Raw genomic sequence first — 17975 nt, forward strand, 5'->3', positions numbered from 1 at the left:
CGTAGAATCCCACGCGCTCATTTTGATTCGTACTTATTGTCGTCAAATCAAATAAGCGGCTGAGATTAAACTTCAGGAGATCACCCTTCCGTGAATCCCCGGGCGGAGCGAGCCGCATTTAACTATATCATAAGGCGGCATTCTCGGTTTGGTTAGGAGAAGCGAGCCAACGACGCGGAACGATGTCCGAATCAGAATCGGAGACGTCATCAACGTTGATATGGAGCGGAGACGGAGAGGAATGGAGCGGAGCGATGTGGAAGGCGAAGGCGGAGGCGGAGGCGAGGGCGTGGGAGACGCTGAAGGACGCGGTGGAGGCGTACATGGGGCCATCACCGGTGACGTTCTTCACGGTGCTGGCGGTGGCGGTGGCGTTGGCGTTGGACTTCTACTACGCCGTGTCGGGGTTCCTCGAGCCCCAGCCGCAGGTGCCGCGGGACCGGGGTGCTGGGGAGCGGGAGACGGTAGAGCCCCTCCCGCTGCCCGTGCAGCTTGGGGAGATCACCGAGGAGGAGCTCCGTGCCTACGACGGCTCCGGCCCCAAGTAGCCGCTCCTCATGGCCATCAAGGGCCAGGTCTATGACGTCACCCAGAGCAGGTCCGTCTTCACCCCATACCCTCTGTCTGTCCTTGGATTTCTTGGTTAAGCCCTAATTGCATCTCAAATTTCACGTGTGGATTAGTTTCGTTCTGCTAAGGTTTAGAGCCAAGTGCCTTTTTTTTCTTGTTCGCCTGTCGGTTGTCTGTACCTGATCCCTTCTCATTTGGACCAATTTTTCCTTTCTGTTGATGTCCTTCGCTGCTTTTTGAGTATTGAACTTTGAGTGACCATCAGTTAAATTTCATCTTTTCTTTCTTGATTTTTGTATAAAAGTTCTCATTAAATTTTTAAGATGGTGTAAGCTTTTGTTGATGAGATTAAAAGCGGACAACTTTTAGGATTCTTTTTCATAGGTCACTGTCTGCTTATTGATTCCTTATGGTTGGTTTTTACATTATAACAAATAGCATGTTCATCCTATGTTATTATAATATACCTAACTATGCTTACAACCAAGGTATGCAATACCGTACCGTACTGATGTTTCGAGATTGGCTCGGTACGATACGGTACCATGTACCGCTCGGTATACTAAGGCGTACCGAGTTATTTTAAATATTTTTTTCTCTTACCGTAGCACTATAGCACGTTCCGTCCGGTAGCAAACGGTCTGCGTATCGGTACACTATCGGACCGGTATGTATCGCCCGTACCGGACGATACTATTCAAAATTGCATACGATGCTTACAACAACCTAAATCCTGAAGAAATGGAAGCTATTACATACTATTGTGCATTGCAAGGATAACCGTTTGATATTTGCTTCTGAGCTGACATAGACTCTAAGCTCATCAGCTGTGGATATTCCTATTGATTTAGCCATCAGGCTTGATTTAGTTGATAATCTTGTCTTTGTTATGGAGTTTCTGCAACTATGCATATTATATAGTCCATATTGGTAGTTAGAGGCTTTTCGCTTTACTTGGTATGATTAGCTGCTAATGGTTACTGATGTTAGTTCTTATTTTTTAATTTGTTCTTTCTAAATCTTTCTGGCCAGCTATTCTCATTTAATTAGATATTTTAGCTTCACTTTGTATTGTATGCTTGTAAACTTTCATATCAAGTACGTTGCCTGCTGCTTATGTCTTGAATTGTAACTATATGCTGCTCTTTGAAAGTATTAGTCGGTTGGCAGCCGAATGAATTCATTGACTTTACCAAGCCAGATTCTATGTCCTTCTACGTGTTTGTGACCTGGATATCATCTTTGAAAATGGTTGTTTTCATATCTGTTAGCGACATCTAGCAAATGAGCACTTGATTTTTTAAGTTGAACTACATTTTCCTCCTTTTAGCCAATAATTTTTGTACGGTTGATACACTTGGGAGAAATTTTATTTGTGATATTAGTAAGTGCTACCATCTATATTTACAGTCTACTTTGTATTATTTTTCTAAAAGAAAAATGATAAGACAGGAAATTGTTTTGCTTGTTCCTTGTAATATAGTAATCTGTCTCTATTTGTACTCTATAGTGGTTGGCTAAAAGTGGATTGCCATCTTCAGTAATTGAAACGTTTTTCTTTTTTTACCTATAATTAATGTGTAAGAGGCTGTATAGGCATGACCTCATGTGGACAATATTCATTGTTAACTGAGGTTGAGCATTGGTATTAACAGGCTGTATGTGCATGAAACAGCCTCTTTCCTGAAACTTTAGGAGTCTTGTGCACTGGATTCATCCTTTTTCTTTTCATACACCTTTTTCACAATAGGTGTATGTTAGTGTCTAAATTGTGCCTATGTCTAGATGGTAATTTGGTTGAATGAACATTTTTGTTGTTCAATGCCTTATCGTGATCCCCTAAATCTGCACACACTAAATTTTAGCTGCTAATTTTCTTTAAATGCATGCGTGCTACCTTTTACATTGCCTGACACTAAAGTGAACAGGTATTGCATCTTCTATTTGAGACTGAACTACGTATGCTTTTGCTTATCGTCGACAACCATCATTAGCATCACATATCTTTCGTATCTTTACATTTCAGTGCTGTCGTTCCCAGGATGTTTTATGGACCTGGTGGACCATATGCACTTTTTGCTGGCAAAGATGCAAGTAGAGCACTAGCAAAGACGTCTTTTGAGCCAAAGAGTTAAGACTGGTGATATTTCTGTCCTTGGTCCCTTTGAGCTTGAGGCCTTGCAAGACTGGGAATATAAGTTCATGAGCAAATATGTAAAAGTGGGCACAATCAAGAAGACAGTGAATGTGACTGAGGGGTCTGATGTCGGTACATCAGACACAATGGAACGAATTGCTGAGACCACAAAAGGTACAAGCAGTCGAGAAGATCATGATGCACAAAAGGAAGATGTTACAGCAGCCCTTGGTGCCAAAGCAGAACATTAGCAAAATGTCGAAGGAGGATGGTCCTGCAAGTCATGCTGATGAAGCAGAATAGAGGGATGAAGTAAAGAAGAATGGTCCGTCAGGTGAGGATGATGCAGCAGTCCATAATGCATAATCAATGGAAATCATTGCAAGGTGAAGTACTAGAGATCAAGTTCCATCGATCATTCCTCATTGATAGTAGTATATAATGTTTTTCGTGTCACAGTACTTTGTCTGTCTATCTCTGGACCTCATATTTAGCAGCTAGCAGATGTTGGTTTTTCACTAATAAAAACCAGCCTGATATAAGAAAGTAGGGATTTCACTAATATGCTGGGTGTATATTCTTGGATGTGTCTTTGGGTGATTGCCTATTGTTATACCATCAGATGGTAATGGTAGTGTGATCTATGGCATCATTGGGGACAGTTCACGAACTGAAGTGTCATTGTGCCTGGTTGGTTGGCCTTGCTGCTTTTTGAAGCAGTGATATCTCAGTACATAAATCTTCCTTTTGTGTTCAGCTTCCATTCTATGTCATATGGGACCAACCAATGTGTGAATATTCTGTAATTGAATAGTGTTTTCTATGTTAGTCGGCATTTTTTTTTCTTACCAAGGTTGATAAAAATATTAACATAAAATCTATAATCATACTATCTGGAATGCAGAAAAAAAACTTATGTTAAGATTAAAATCAAATAAAATTAGATCTAATAATATTACGATGCGTATTTTTTATTGTTATTCAGAAGAATAAATATAATTTTTTTTTTATTGACCAATAATCATAATCAGAATCCAATCATATGTATAATATATCTTACCTAATTAAATAAAATCATATAATATAATAGAAAACAGATTATTGTTTGAGTTGCTATGTAAGAGGGCAACATCGATATTCTTAATATATCTTATCTAATTAAATAGAACCATATTATTGGTTGAATTGCTATATTCTTAATATATCTTATCTAATTAAATAGAACCATATTATTGGTTGAATTGCTATATAAGAGGGCAGCATCAGTATTCTTCGACTGCGTGGAGCCATCGTTGTTTTTATAAACATCATTTTTCATTCAATTCTGGCAAATTCTTTTTTTTGTTGATTATTGGACTTGGGCAGTGTTAGGATACATTCTTAGAGAGACTAATCATACAATCAATTTGTGTAGCGAATTATGTTAATATTTGAGGCAATCTGTAAGTGGGAGGAGAATCTTCCTTCACATAAATCTTTTCGACTCGGGCTTGGGCAGAGTTCTAATTCCTCCGATGCACACACACACAAGAGAGAGAAAGAGAGAGAGAGAGGTAACGCATTGCAGAACTCTGGACTCTTGAGCCTGCAACGAGGAAGCTAATCTGTGGTCTGTTTCATCCGTGCGAAAACGAAGGATGAGAAAGCTGATGTTCATCTTCTTACTGACACAGCAGAATGGTTGACATGGAGACCAAGGCGTCGTCTTATTGAATGGAGATTGGAGACTCACTGTACGTCAACGATTTCAGCAAGCCGGAGTAAATCGTTCTTAAATAGGATGAGCGGAGGCTTTGCTTTTCCCTCTTCACGGCGTCATTGTTCTTAGATACGATGAGTTAAATCGTCGCCTTTCTCCATCGAGAGCGCAAGCTGGAGCCATCTTTTTCCTGCCGCCTCTCTTTAACGCGATGTGACTCATCATCGGCATCAACAACAAGAACTCGTAGTGTCTAATTATTAGGGTCGGCTATTTAATCTTTAATTCCCTCATCAACTATTATATCGTGATGGTAATTTTTTTAAGAAATATTTATTTATTTTTAATGTAAAATTAATTGACCTATTTATAGAATGAGAAAAAGTCAGTCAGTGCGAGTCTCATTATGTTTTGAACATACTACTGTGCACTACACATATAAAATGTCCGCATGACGTCCCAAATTTCTGCTGCCATCCATTGGCATTATCGGACATTGGGGTAGTCACGCAAACGTGTGGTGTTTAGTACATCATCTCTCACATTGTCTACATTGGTCAGATCAAACTAGTTTGTGTGTGTAACAAATACCATCGACTAATCAACTACCTCTTTCATAGCCTGCCTAACCTAAATGACATATGTCAATATGCTCTGCTGACGTATGAAATTTGGCACACAAATAATCTTATTTAATTGTATATATATATATATATATGCCCCTCCAAAGTGTGTAATTCTGATGCAAGTGTTTAACCTGAGTTCTCTCAATGAAGGTTACTGAAAGAAATATATGTGAATTAGGATGTAAGTAATCGAATTATATACATTATTTACTAAAATTTATAGTTGATGAGTACGCTATTTATCTACGTGAATTCATGCTCATAATTTAGACCTGATAGTATTATCAGGTCACAGGAAAAGTTGACATTAAGCTGCAAATTAATGGCCAAATCTTGCACCACAGTTACCAAATCCACATCTTGCTTACTGGTTCCAGAAAGGTCTGCAAAGTATCGCTACAGAAATCTTATTCAATGCTAATAAGATGTGAAGCGGTCGGCAAAGCCATTAAAACCTTATTTAAAAGACGGCGATTGGAGTACAAGTGATGGGCCCCATGTCGCCTGGATCTCATTGATCCACCCTTAATTCCAATGCTGCATTGATGGGAACACAGTACACCTCAGTAAATCCTTTATACTCGTATTAATTATTACCGGCTAAGCTCGATCTGAGTTCTTCTTGGCTCTTTTGCTGGGTCTCGTTTGTCCTGCGGTGGCACTCTCGTTGGGTCCTCGGCACACGGGTTTCAGGGTTGTCAAGATCATGTCGATAAATTACGCTCAAGGAGTATTAATATATTCTACCATGTGATGCCAAATGGAAAAGAGGGGAATCACCATCCCCTACGTAGTCAACACTCATCATATATGACAACAGCATTGCAGGGATACTTGAGCGAGTTGGAGCAAGCTTATGTCCCATTTTGATGGGTGGTCTGCTCGCTGTAGCAGGTGGCCCATCAGGGCAGGCTTCTCCACCTTCTTATAGTCTCGCCTGCCTTCGATTCTACCTCGCTCTGCTTCTCGCCTTGTCGCCATGAGGTCGCCAAGCTCTCCTTTGCCGCGCATGGCGTTTGTTCTCCTGCTTCTGCTGGTGGCTGGGCAGTTTGCCAGCCTCGGCCGTGCAAGAACGGTCAACCGAGAGGTGAAGAGGTGGAAGAGCGAGTTCCCCCGGATTGCTCCTTCCCAAGAGCACGGCGACGACGACGACGACGATGGCATCCGCTTCCGCCCGATTCATGGAGTTTCCAAGAGATTGGTGCCTCAGGGTCCAAATCCACTGCACAACTGATCGGCGTCTGGCGCACGTTACTGCGTCTTCCTTTCCACTGGAGCACAAAACGAAGTTACAGACCATTATTATTTCATCTATGCTTGTAATGATATAGTTATTGTATGTAATCTACATTCCGAGGAAGCATAATTCTAAGCCTTCTCCTTTCAGTAAGTAACGAGAGAATGGGGTGTGTAAACTACGGAGGATAGCAAGTAGTAATCATATAGTTGGTACCATGCACTAGAATGGTGGCCAACACCTGTGACAGGGGTAACTGCAGATCAATGTACTCTAGCTTCCAAGGAAAGGTTGTGTGCTAATATTTTTGATGTTAGCCATGATTGGTGAGCAGAAGACAACCGATGAAACATGGTGTGGAGTCTCAATTACCCCACGCTGCTGACCGGCCTTTTGTTCCTTCTGTAGAATGCTTCTGAAGTAGCAGGCAAGTTTAAAACTTGAAGAAGCAACAAGAAAATAATGGAAATCCTTTTTCCTCGAGTGACTGTGTTAGCCTCTGTCTTGTAGTGTTGAGCAAGGTAGCCAATTCAACCACCATTACATGTCATGCAAGTTATTGTTGGTCTTTAATCAGATATCTTGTAGAATTCCCAAAAGACAGCTCTAAGATCAAGTCATTTGACTTGGTCAATCAAGATCTCTGCTTTACTCATCCTCCTTTTGGATCAAAGCTCTACCGATCCTGCCGTTGGACTATTGGCACTAAATCTCTTCACAGGTCCAGTAAATCTCAATGTTTTCTCATTCTTTCTCCTATCCGAATAACATTTTCTTTTATTGTAAATAACTCGGTCTTAACTTTGAGTTGATGTATCCATATCTCGTTCTACAAATGAAAAGATGCCTTATAATATTTATTACTTGTACACTTACCTAATGTAACTCAAATTAAATAATAAGGTTTTTATACTACTATGACAAAAAACAATCGAAAAATACCTAAATAAATATCGAAAGTTAAATAGTTCAGATTTAATATCATAGGATGGTTCGTTCAAAGGAACTCTATCGTAAAGTTCATGTGAAAGATCCAAACAACTTGGCAAATCGAGTTAATCTGATTATGCTAATGAATAAATGTTTTCGACGGTCCAAAATAAAAGTTGTTAGGGCTGTCTTCGCAAAATAAGGCGGTCAAAAGTTGCGAAATACCATAGAACCAAGTGCAAATGTACTGTAAATAGGTAGCATCTCTTCAAGTTATATTGTCTGGGGCAAAGAGTACCATTAAACCAAAGACAAAATATGAAGAGAAACTGAAAGGTATAGCAGATGGAGTGATAGCAGAACCGCAACGCAATTGTGAACGACACAGGATAACTTAGAAGCATATAACTAGATCCCTCATACATAAACTCTCAGTAGATAAGACTCTAAGATGGCAAACTCTTCAGACACGACTGTATGACCAACAGTTTAGCAAAGATGACGGCAACATCTACTCAGAAAGCGTAGACTTCAGCTCCCCACTGTTCTGCAGTTCCAACACGATATCGCATCCCCCTATCAGCTCGCCTTTGTAGTAAAGCTGAGGATATGTCGGCCAATTAGAGTAAGTCTTCAATCCCTGCCTTATTTCTTCATCGGTGAGAATATCAAAAGACCCAAAGCTGATTCCTTCATCCTGAAGGGCATTGACGACTTTGGAGCTGAAACCACACCGAGGAGCATCTGGTGTGCCCTTCATAAAAAGCATTACTGGTGATGAGGTGACCAGATTTTTTAGTCTGTCCTCGAGAGTGACCTTTGGAACAATTCCTTTTTCGGCTAGAATCTTCTTCAGCTCCCCACTTTTCAGCATCTCCATCACGATATCGGATCCTCCAATCAGCTCACCTCCTATATAAAGTTGTGGATAGCTAGACCAGTTAGAGAAAATTTTCAGACCCTGCCTCACTTCATCGTCGGAGAGGATATCGAAGCTCTCAAAAGCAACCTTCTCTTGCTGAAGAATTTCAATAACCTTATGACTGAAGCCACACTTCGGTTCCTCTGGTCTACCTTTCATGAAGATGATGACAGGGCTTGAATTTACAAGAGTTCGAAGACGAGAAGCCAATTCAACATTAAGGCCCGTGGAATCAGAAATGCCTCCACCTTTTTCGGGAATAGAAGTCTCGGAGACATCTTTTGCACTTTCTGCAACTTTGGTTTCTTTAGAATTCATAGGAACTCCATGATCTCTGAATACATCTTTTAACTCACCACTTTCATGCATAGCAACTGCAATATCACCACCACCAAGAAGCTCACCCTTGGAAAAGAGCTGAGGGAAAGTCGGCCAATTGGAAAACTTCTTCATTCCCTCACGGACCTCATTATCAGTAAGAATGTCAAAGCTTCCAAATTCCACTCCCTCATCCTTCAAAATTTCAACAACCTTTCGGCTGAATCCACACCTTGGTTGCTCTGGACTTCCTTTCATGAATAGGAAAACAGGGTGAGAATTGACAAGCTGCCATAGGCGCGTTGTCAGTCCACTCAGGTCAGAGTTTGCATTTTCATTTTTGGAAGAATTATTTTCCTTTGCCATGTCTTTCACTGCTTCCAGAACTGTAGGGCCAGCAGCAATCCCAAGGCTTGCAGGTGAAGCAGATTCTACAAGGCTTGTGGATCCAGTAACTTTTGCAACCCTGTTAGCCAAAATGGACGGATTTGCACCCTCAAGTTTATCCACACTTTTACCATCCTGACAAAAGGTAATTTAACAAATATATTAATGTATTTGGAAGCTGGCAGCCAATAAACAAAATCCTGGGAGGTTCTGCAATGTCACACTTCCACTCCACACTGAGGTAGCATGATGAATTCATCAAACCAAACAAAATCACAGGTTATGAGATATCCCTGCTGCGATGAACTGAATTTTAAATTCCCCAGGTTCATCTTATGTTTGAATTAAAAAAATAATTAGACTGCTAAAATATTCCAAAAAACACTATAATAATAAAAATATTATCATTAAAAAATTGGTCATAGCCCTAACTACATAGATGCTTAAAAAAAAGTGAATTCTCACAAGGAAAAGGATGAAGGTGCTACAATCTTATTTAAGTGAAATATGAATCTGGTTGCTGTTAGCAGTCTAAGTTCAGTCCAATATAACATGTTAATACTCAGAATTGATCAAAATCCTGATACAATGTTGTTCAACAGTAGAAAACCTCCTAAATTTACAGAACATTCCCAATATAAACTTGGTTTCAACTAATCTTCGAGGGGCACCTTTTATAGATTAGAAAAGGTCAATTTATGTCCACCATTAACAAATAAATTGCTGTCCTGAAAGCACTAACCTTGAAGAAAACGAAGTATGGAACAGCTGCAACTGCATATGCTTCAGAAATTTCTGGCTGCTCTTCTGCTTCAACCTGAGAAAATTACAAGCTTCAAGTATCAAGATGTTACACAAAACAGGAGCTGGAATTGACCTTCAATGTCAAAAGACCAGAAGAGATTATGAACCATAACTGAAGAAACCCAACCTCAACCAAGAAAAGGAGAAGCTAGACCAACACAAGGATGCTTTCTTATTGAAAATAATGATATACCTAAAGATTTAGCAAGAAGGAAATAATAAGATCGAGCCATAAAAAATTATCTTCAAATATTAATCTTATATGACATATTTTACTCCATACAACAAATTTATTGTAGGTGAAATATAGCTTGTTTTAAGGTAGAAATAACATTTATAGAACTCTATTTATATTTAAAATAATACAAAGGACAATCACATCTATTTTCTGGTTGTGGAAACATTTATATGTTTCAATTATGCATTAATACAATGTAAGCTATATTTACTTTCCATAGACTTTTCCACCTGCTTAATCAAAATCAAGAGACTTGGAACCTAATCATTTCTCCTTAGATTAAAAAAAAAATCCCTGATTAACCTTCTAGTGCACTGTACATTTGCACTTAGGTTTCACTTGACCTTTAATGTCCTATATTTAAATATAATTTATGTTGTTTTTATTAGATGAGAACTATATTTTAGGTAGTGCCCCCTGTTAAAGCTTAAGATGGAATCTTCTCAAGAAGCCCTAGAAAACACAAATAATCAAGTATGTTACAAAGATGGCATAAAAGCATGCAATACAATCCAACCTAGACAAGCAAACAAGGACAGGGATAACATTCTTGTAACTTTCCAAGACTAAGAACTCATACATGTGATCGAGGACAATATCATCGCACCAAGTCTAAATAATAGTACAAGCACTCGTTCTTAACATTCAGATTCTTATAAGTTGATCTCATATGCTAGATGTAGAAAAATCTAAAATCTAACTATGATGAACCAGACTTTTAGTGGACACAAAAATGATCTCTTTCCTTCTTATCAACCATTGGTGTCCTTCTTCCTCAATCTCTTCTGTGTTAATCATTGCTTCGTCTATCATTTTTGAACAAATATGACAAGAAATTTCTTGTGATACAAAATCATCATAAATTTTTAAAAAACCTTTTAAGTGTTGATTATGGTAAAAGTCAAGTGATAGAGGTATTAAGTTAGTTCCGCCTGTAAAGAAAAAATATCCTGTAATGGAATATGTTATTTACCATGATGTAAAACTCATAGAAAGTTTCAATCTGATTTATCAATAACCTAAACAGCTAGAAGTAGAAATAGTTGATAATGTTGTTAACGAGTTTAATGCTAATGATTTCCTACATAGTCTTAACCAATCCAGTTTTCTAAACCAACACATGCATATCGTTACACAATAATAAGAAGGTTACATGTACAAAGACCATAGCAGATCCCAACATGATGATATGATGGTGGACTCAACTGGGGTGAGATTAAGCAGATCTTCCTTCATTAATCAGGGGCCCAAGAAGGCTAGGAGAGTGCCTCTATCTGTCGTGGCTTAGAGCAGATAGAGGGCCTTAATGGTTCAAAAAAAGTAAAAAGTAGAATGGTGAGGCTTATCCAACTCGAACTGTCCGCTCTTTCTTCTGCTGAGCCTTTTTATTGTAAGGCTTTGACTTCTAGGACTTCCTGTCATTTACTTTCAACTAGTGTGTATCTGAACATAGATTCTGACATGATAGCCATGTGTTGATATGTTCACATTAAGTGTGATTAGCAACTACTAGCACATTTTAAGCTCATTATTAGTGTTAGGTTGATACTGTATGTTGGTGCTAAAGATTAGGATCTACAAAATCATCCTTACACTAACACCAATGTATTATCAAAGTAGTTGTCCATACAAAATATCAGATCTGAATGAACTATGATTATGTACATGTAATTCCTCCACATGGAAGACTGAAGGAAGAGTGGAAGGCTGTGAGCTGCAACACTAAATATACTATCAAAACGGAGAACATTGACTTGACTAAAAAGTACAAAAGTAATGAAATAATGCATTTTCAACCAGAAGCATCACAAGTTTCAAGGTGAAAGCTCAAAATTACCCTGGACCACACTGAAGGGCAAATAACAGGAACTATATAAAGCTAACCGATAGAGTAACCTAAGGATACAAGAAGAAGCATGCATGATCCTTACTACTACCAGCACTTATATGAACATGCAAGCAAATATTGATCGAGTACTATTCATCTTTTAACAAGGAATCAATTATTCAAAATCAGTTTTTTACAAGAATAGGTTGTGCTTTTGTTTGGAAGTCAGTTTACGTGAAAAAAAAGATAGGATAGGTTGATAAGTAGATCAATAGTGCAGCAAGCAACATAGAGAAGAACCTCCAATATGATAAACACCATAGATATACTGTAACCTATCTCAAGTCGTCCGTTTAGATGAACTTATTCAGACTGAAGTAGTGCATCTTCGAGTGCGTGGGGAGACTAAAGCAACAGTTGCAATTAAAGCAACCATATGCAGGAACCTAAGTTGGCAGAACCTTGTCAAAATTACCCGTTTGAACAGCAAAAAAAAAAAATCTCGAGTATTATCAGCAGACGTCTATCTTCACCAGGTTCGGTGCTAATTAACAGAAACCCCAGCCACAAACAAGAACGTTATACCACGCCCATAAAAACCCTAACCCCTTTCCGGTTCGGCACCAATAAAACCAAAAGAACACCGAAAATCATATCATCAGCGACGCAAACGAGTTCAGAACGCGAAGCCCCGTACAAAATCTAGGAGACAGCGAATCAAAGAACGAATCTTCTCCTAAAAATTGCAACACCGAGGGAAGACACAACAAGCGAACGACGAAAATAGGGAGAAGGGGAAGGGGGATACAGACTCTGAGGAAGAGTGCTTGAGGGAAGTCGGTGGCGAGATGGGCGAAGACTTGATCCATCTGCTTCGAGGCCTCGCACCACGACGCCCAAAAGTGGACCACCACCGGCGCCGCCCCGTGGAGCGCTTCATCAAGCTGTGCCTTCGATCCGACGTCCTTAACCACGCCGCCACCGCCGCCACCACCGCCGCCGCCACCCATTGTGTCAAGCCGATCGAGTGGAGGAGAGATTTCTTCTCACCAGCCGAAATCGACGTATTTATAATTTTAATAAAGTTCGGGTTTGTGGTCCGTTTTTAAAGTTTCTTTATTATTCGTGCGTAGATGTTGAAAGGTTCTGATAAAGATTGATTGGACACGACACCTGAAGCACCGAACAGCGAATAAGACGATAACATTATAACGGCCGTTATAATGATTTTGAGGTGTCTAAACTGCCGTTATAACACGATCACTCGATATTACTAATGCTTTCATTCACAAATAATTATGTAGCCCGCAAACAAACATTACAGAACATATCATCCTATTGACAAATACATTATCTATTCACATACCTTTTTTTGGCCTTGGCGTTTATATATCATCCTTGGCATTTGTAGAACAATCTAGCAGTGCGTATGGAATGAGCAAATGCAAGTTTAACGTGCCATCTCATCAGAACAAAGTTTATACGAATGCTACGGGTAATGCATGAATACTAAAATGGCTAAAAATTGACTACAAGGGGAAAATCAACAGACGACAGTACCAATCATATGCTTCAAACACCATACTAGGTTGACATGATAAATAGCCAAAACTACCAGACAATTTACATAGCATCTGATGATTACATCAGTGTTCAAAATTACACATGGGTCAGAAAAGAAACACTTCCTAATTTAAGCTCACACTTAGACAAAAGAAAAAGAAAAACACATCTTAAGATGCCATCGTTGTGGACGTTTACCATGGTGCAGATAAGATAGCTTTGAAATTTTCTTCAGCAGAATTATATGTCACTTCAGCTTCCAGGATATTCACTTGCAATTTTGATATCTCAGAATCATTGCTGCTCCTTTCCCTGATAACTGAATCTTTTTTATCACGGAAGCTGGCAAGATTTTGCTCCAGTTCCAAGATAGCTTTATCAAATGCTGCAATTAAAGAGTCTAGCCTCTCATTATCATCTTTTTTCTCTAACATCTTCACTTTGAGTGCTGCTTTTCTAGTCTCACACTGCCTTCGGTTGACATGCATCTCAAGCAGGTCCTGAAGACGCGACCGCAAACAATGAACATTGAATCCATTTGCCTCAAAGGCGCTGAGTGCCCTCAACCTTCCCTCAATAGTTGCTTGTGCATCATCAATATGTATCTGCTGAATATTGGCAACTAAGTTGGCAAATGATATCATAAGACCAATAGCCATTCCTTCGCGAAACTCCATAGAGTACTGCTCCAATGGGTGAAAATGTGGCTGTTGAGGCATTACCTGGAAGATTTCCATTGACTCTATTGGTTCCCACATGGATGAAGTCTTTGAGAATGGCATCAGTTCCTCTTTTAAAGGTGACCCTGTAGAGATGGGATCAATCAGGGCACCCATACTCTCAAAGATAACTGTCTCAGATGGTGCTTTATTGTGATTAATCTCAGTACAGCTTTCCCCAATTACAGATGGAATAATCTGGTCTACAGTGTAAACCCTTGCATTGTTAAGAATACCACCACATGTAGTTCTTAATGAGCTTGATACAACATCTGGCAAAGATTGTGCTACCAAACACCTGATTCTTGAGTTCCCTGCAGTCAAAAGGTTTTTTTTCTTATAGCATTGGGCATAATCATATTGACAATAATTAACTTCGTTTTTGGCCCTGTAAATGCCTATGGCATCACTAACAGATGAATATGCTGAAGCAAAGACAATGTCAACGAAAAAAAGAAAGGGAATAAAGATCATTCTGACCTTCAAACATAAACCAACTGATAATTGAGCTCACCTACTACATCCAGAATTGGTGTGTTTCCTTGAAGCAATAAGACATCATTTTGTTGGCAAAGTGGTGAAGTAGCTTGGCATAAACAACCTGATAACTCATTCTTATCCCTACTACCATCGCTTGTGAAGACCTCATTAACTGATTTGTTAGAATTTATAGGTTCACCTAATAATTTAGTATTACAGACGTCAGCAAATAAATTTTACCACACAAAACTTTAAGATAGTACGGCTTACATCTTATGGAGGCACACATGCTGCTGAAGCATCTCATTGAATCTACTATGCTTGGCCTCCTTTGGGTCTCATCTTGTGCTTGCTGTCTCACACTCTAGTAACCAGGAGAGGAAAAAGAAAAAAAAAAAGACTCATGTAAGAAATATTGATTTATGCAAAAATATGATAGAACCATGGAGAAAAATGTTCTTACATCATCACTATTGGCCATTTTTAGACGTCGTGGAGCCTTAATGATGAGCTTCCTTCTTCCCTTTGTAATGTTCAGACTAGAACCATGGACACCTTCAGAGTTCCTCTGTTCTGCATATTGGAAAAAACCATTGATTTCATGACTAATTGGTGCACCACTGACTTGAGTTACCTTTGATTGATGCTCTGATCCATTGCCACTGTTACGTGGAGAAACTTCATCCCTGACTGGTATTTTGGGTAAACCATTCTTATGTGCATTAAGATGCTCATCTAATAAGGGGTTAGGTGGCAATGTTGTACCCACATTGGCCATATCAGCAATTTCCCCTAAAAATGGGCTTTCAGAATGATGCTTCTCCACTGAAGAGCTATATTCTATCATTGGCATTGCAACGGAAAGGTTAATCTCGGTCATTGGAGTTGCAGGGTATCCTACAAGTAGTGAACTACATGGTGATCCCATGCTGTATTCCAAAGAATCCACTTTCTTCATGTTGTTGCAAACTTGTGAACACTCAAGCTGACCCTCCGCTTTCTTATGTTTCAGACTCAAGTTAGTAGAGCCAGGTTCACATGTGACATCAACATCAACATCATCATCATCACTAGAAGTTGACACTGAAATGGGAAGATGATATCTTTTGCCAGAATGTGAATTTCGTTTACTACCAGTAGACCTGGCTTCAGTTAGAGCTGTTGATGTCATCTGTTGAGATATCAAACACGATGGCATACGAATGTTCATAAGCATTACCAAGATTTGATGAAAACATCATGTATCCAGCCTTGACTGGAGTAACCACAATCAACAATAAATTCCACATTCCTCGCTACGAACTACTGCATGCCTATGTTGCATACTAAAATACTTAAACATGTAACTGACTGAACAGTCTAACCATCAATATAAATTAATCATTGTTAACTTTATTGTATACTAATGTGTTTTTAGTCCCGCAAACCACTAAGTACAAGTAAAGATTCTACCATCACTATTCAATTCTACAGTGAATTGACATATAATGGCATAGTGGCTGAAAGCACCCTCCCAAAACACTAAAATCAAATTGGTTACACTTAATATCCAGGTTAACAAACAGCCCTAATCATCCATAGGCATTTACAAGTAATAGATTAAACAATTCATATAAGCTAGCAAACAAGTGATTTAACAAACAAATAATTTCTGAAAACTTATGTGATTTAGTTTTATGCCAATCTAAAGCATCATGGGAAACCAATAATAATGCCTCGTTTAAAGCAAAAGTGACACCTGAGACTTGAAAACCCACTGCTGACCATTCCAAAATCGGCGGAGTCTGAGCTCAGCATGACCAAACTCAGTCTCATTCTCATCGTGCAACATCTTGATAATGTACTTGGACCCATTGACTATCTTTGAAATCATTCCTGGCACCCACCCGCCATGGTGAAGCACCTCCACCTCATCATTCAAGGCAAAATCCTTCACCAGGGCTGCATTTGGCTGACATGTTCTTATGTATTGAGCATCAACAATCTCTCTCAGAAGTTCATCGTTATTCTCAGCTTTCAGATTCTCATACTCTACCAAGACTGTAGTGCTGTTGAACACTTCCACAACACTAGCGCCAAACCAGGCTGCGCCATAGTTCTCTCTGTCCCGACTGACTTCGACTTGAGCTCCACTTGAGAACGCTGGATCTTCAGCTCTCTGACATTAGGCAAAGGAGAAAGCTTTAATACAATAATTACTCGTAGCTAAAGCAAACGGGTCTCCTAACTCATACGCACTCATAGCTAGAGCAAACAGTGGTGGAACAGAAAAGTTCCACGGAGACAAAAACCCTAGTCCTCAGAATGAAGCATAATGTACCAAAGATAAAACCATTGCGAGAGGTGCGACCTTTACCTGCTCGTCCACAGGTACCCAGCGGCCGCGTACCCACTGAAGTTGGGGCCGCATTTGAGACTCCTCGAACACTACCTCTTCCCTGCTTGTAGGAAAGGACACGAGGTACCGACTAGTGGTCGGTCCATGGAGGACGGCGAATATGACGCCGGCCCACCACCCGTCGTTGTGGAAAGCCTCGACGAGATCGTGAAGACTGTAGCGGCCTCCGCCGGAGGAGGCTGCGTCCGCGGCCAGTAGCGGCGGTGGTTGGGGGCGTAAATTAGAGCGCTGGACAACCTCGCGGAGGGGCTGAGATGGATCGTGGTCCTCAACGAGGAAGGCATAGACGACCTCGAAGCGGCGCTGCGAGAGCTGCCGGACGACGGTGGCCTCGTACCACGCCCCTCGGAACCCGTCTTCATCACTCCGAACCTCCACCTTCGCCCCCACCGCGAACGCACTGCCGCTGCTCCTCCTCCTCCTCTTCATGCCGCGGGGTCCGTCCGATCTCCCCATCAGGGTTAGGCTTCGATATTTCCAACACCAAACGAGGGGGCAACGGAAGAGAGAGAGTGACAAGAGACGACGACAAGACCATTGCTCTGGTCCACCCCTGCGGTTTACTTACCTGACGTCATCTTGCTTCCTCGGGAACCGCGACATCGGGAGAGAGGGAGTGGGTGAGAATTTCCCAAGACGCACCCCGGTGTCCGCGACAGGGTGGGTGAAGGGAAAGAAGTGGAGAGGTCGAAGGACGCACCAGTACCAGTGCGCGGATCGAAACACAAAAATGCGGGAAAGTGAAATCTGCCGTTCAAATCTTTTCTCATGGAACATCAGGACCGTCCATCACTTTGCAGGTCATGGATTCTTAAATGATTTTTGCCCACAATTTGACCGAAGAAAACGAATCTTTATAATTTCATACTAATATCTTTTTATTATCTTATAGTTATAACAGATGTACATGTGAGCGGTATTAGTAGCTTTTATGCGGTAGAAAATAACATTATATTTATTTAGTCGAATCAACGACGAGACAAAAATAAGACAAACACTTTGGGAGTTCTAATACACACGCAATGACATCGAAAGAGAGCAATCGCCAGAATAGAACGTCCATGTTCCAAAAGATGCCACCACTGCTCTCATCTGCCTTGTGCTCATGGATGTGGTGCC

At 40.2% G+C, this 17975-nt stretch overlaps 2 protein-coding genes and 1 pseudogene across 2 annotated transcripts; 1 reads left to right on the forward strand and 2 right to left on the reverse strand.

The window, feature by feature from the left end:
• The first annotated feature begins 160 nt into the window (after positions 1-160).
• On the forward strand, positions 161-3328 carry LOC103976338 (membrane steroid-binding protein 1-like; annotated as a pseudogene).
• Positions 3329-7444: 4116 nt separating this feature from the next.
• LOC103975858 (monothiol glutaredoxin-S11) lies at positions 7445-12744 on the reverse strand. Its single transcript, XM_009390968.3, has 3 exons — positions 12509-12744; positions 9569-9643; positions 7445-8961 (listed from the first exon to the last, which is right to left on the reverse strand). Exons 1-3 carry the CDS (start codon positions 12704-12706, stop codon positions 7711-7713), a joined length of 1524 nt encoding a protein of 507 aa, XP_009389243.2. The 5' UTR covers positions 12707-12744; the 3' UTR covers positions 7445-7710.
• A 547-nt stretch (positions 12745-13291) lies between these two features.
• Positions 13292-17398, reverse strand: LOC135605669 (uncharacterized). The gene is made up of 6 exons (XM_065096029.1): positions 16815-17398; positions 16197-16616; positions 14922-15629; positions 14729-14822; positions 14493-14657; positions 13292-14292 (listed from the first exon to the last, which is right to left on the reverse strand). Exons 1-6 carry the CDS (start codon positions 17310-17312, stop codon positions 13454-13456), a joined length of 2724 nt encoding a protein of 907 aa, XP_064952101.1. The 5' UTR covers positions 17313-17398; the 3' UTR covers positions 13292-13453.
• Between the last annotated feature and the right edge of the window lie 577 nt (positions 17399-17975).

This window comes from Musa acuminata, chromosome BXJ2-2 (assembly GCF_036884655.1).
Source record: "Musa acuminata AAA Group cultivar baxijiao chromosome BXJ2-2, Cavendish_Baxijiao_AAA, whole genome shotgun sequence".
Taxonomy (NCBI): domain Eukaryota; kingdom Viridiplantae; phylum Streptophyta; class Magnoliopsida; order Zingiberales; family Musaceae; genus Musa; species Musa acuminata.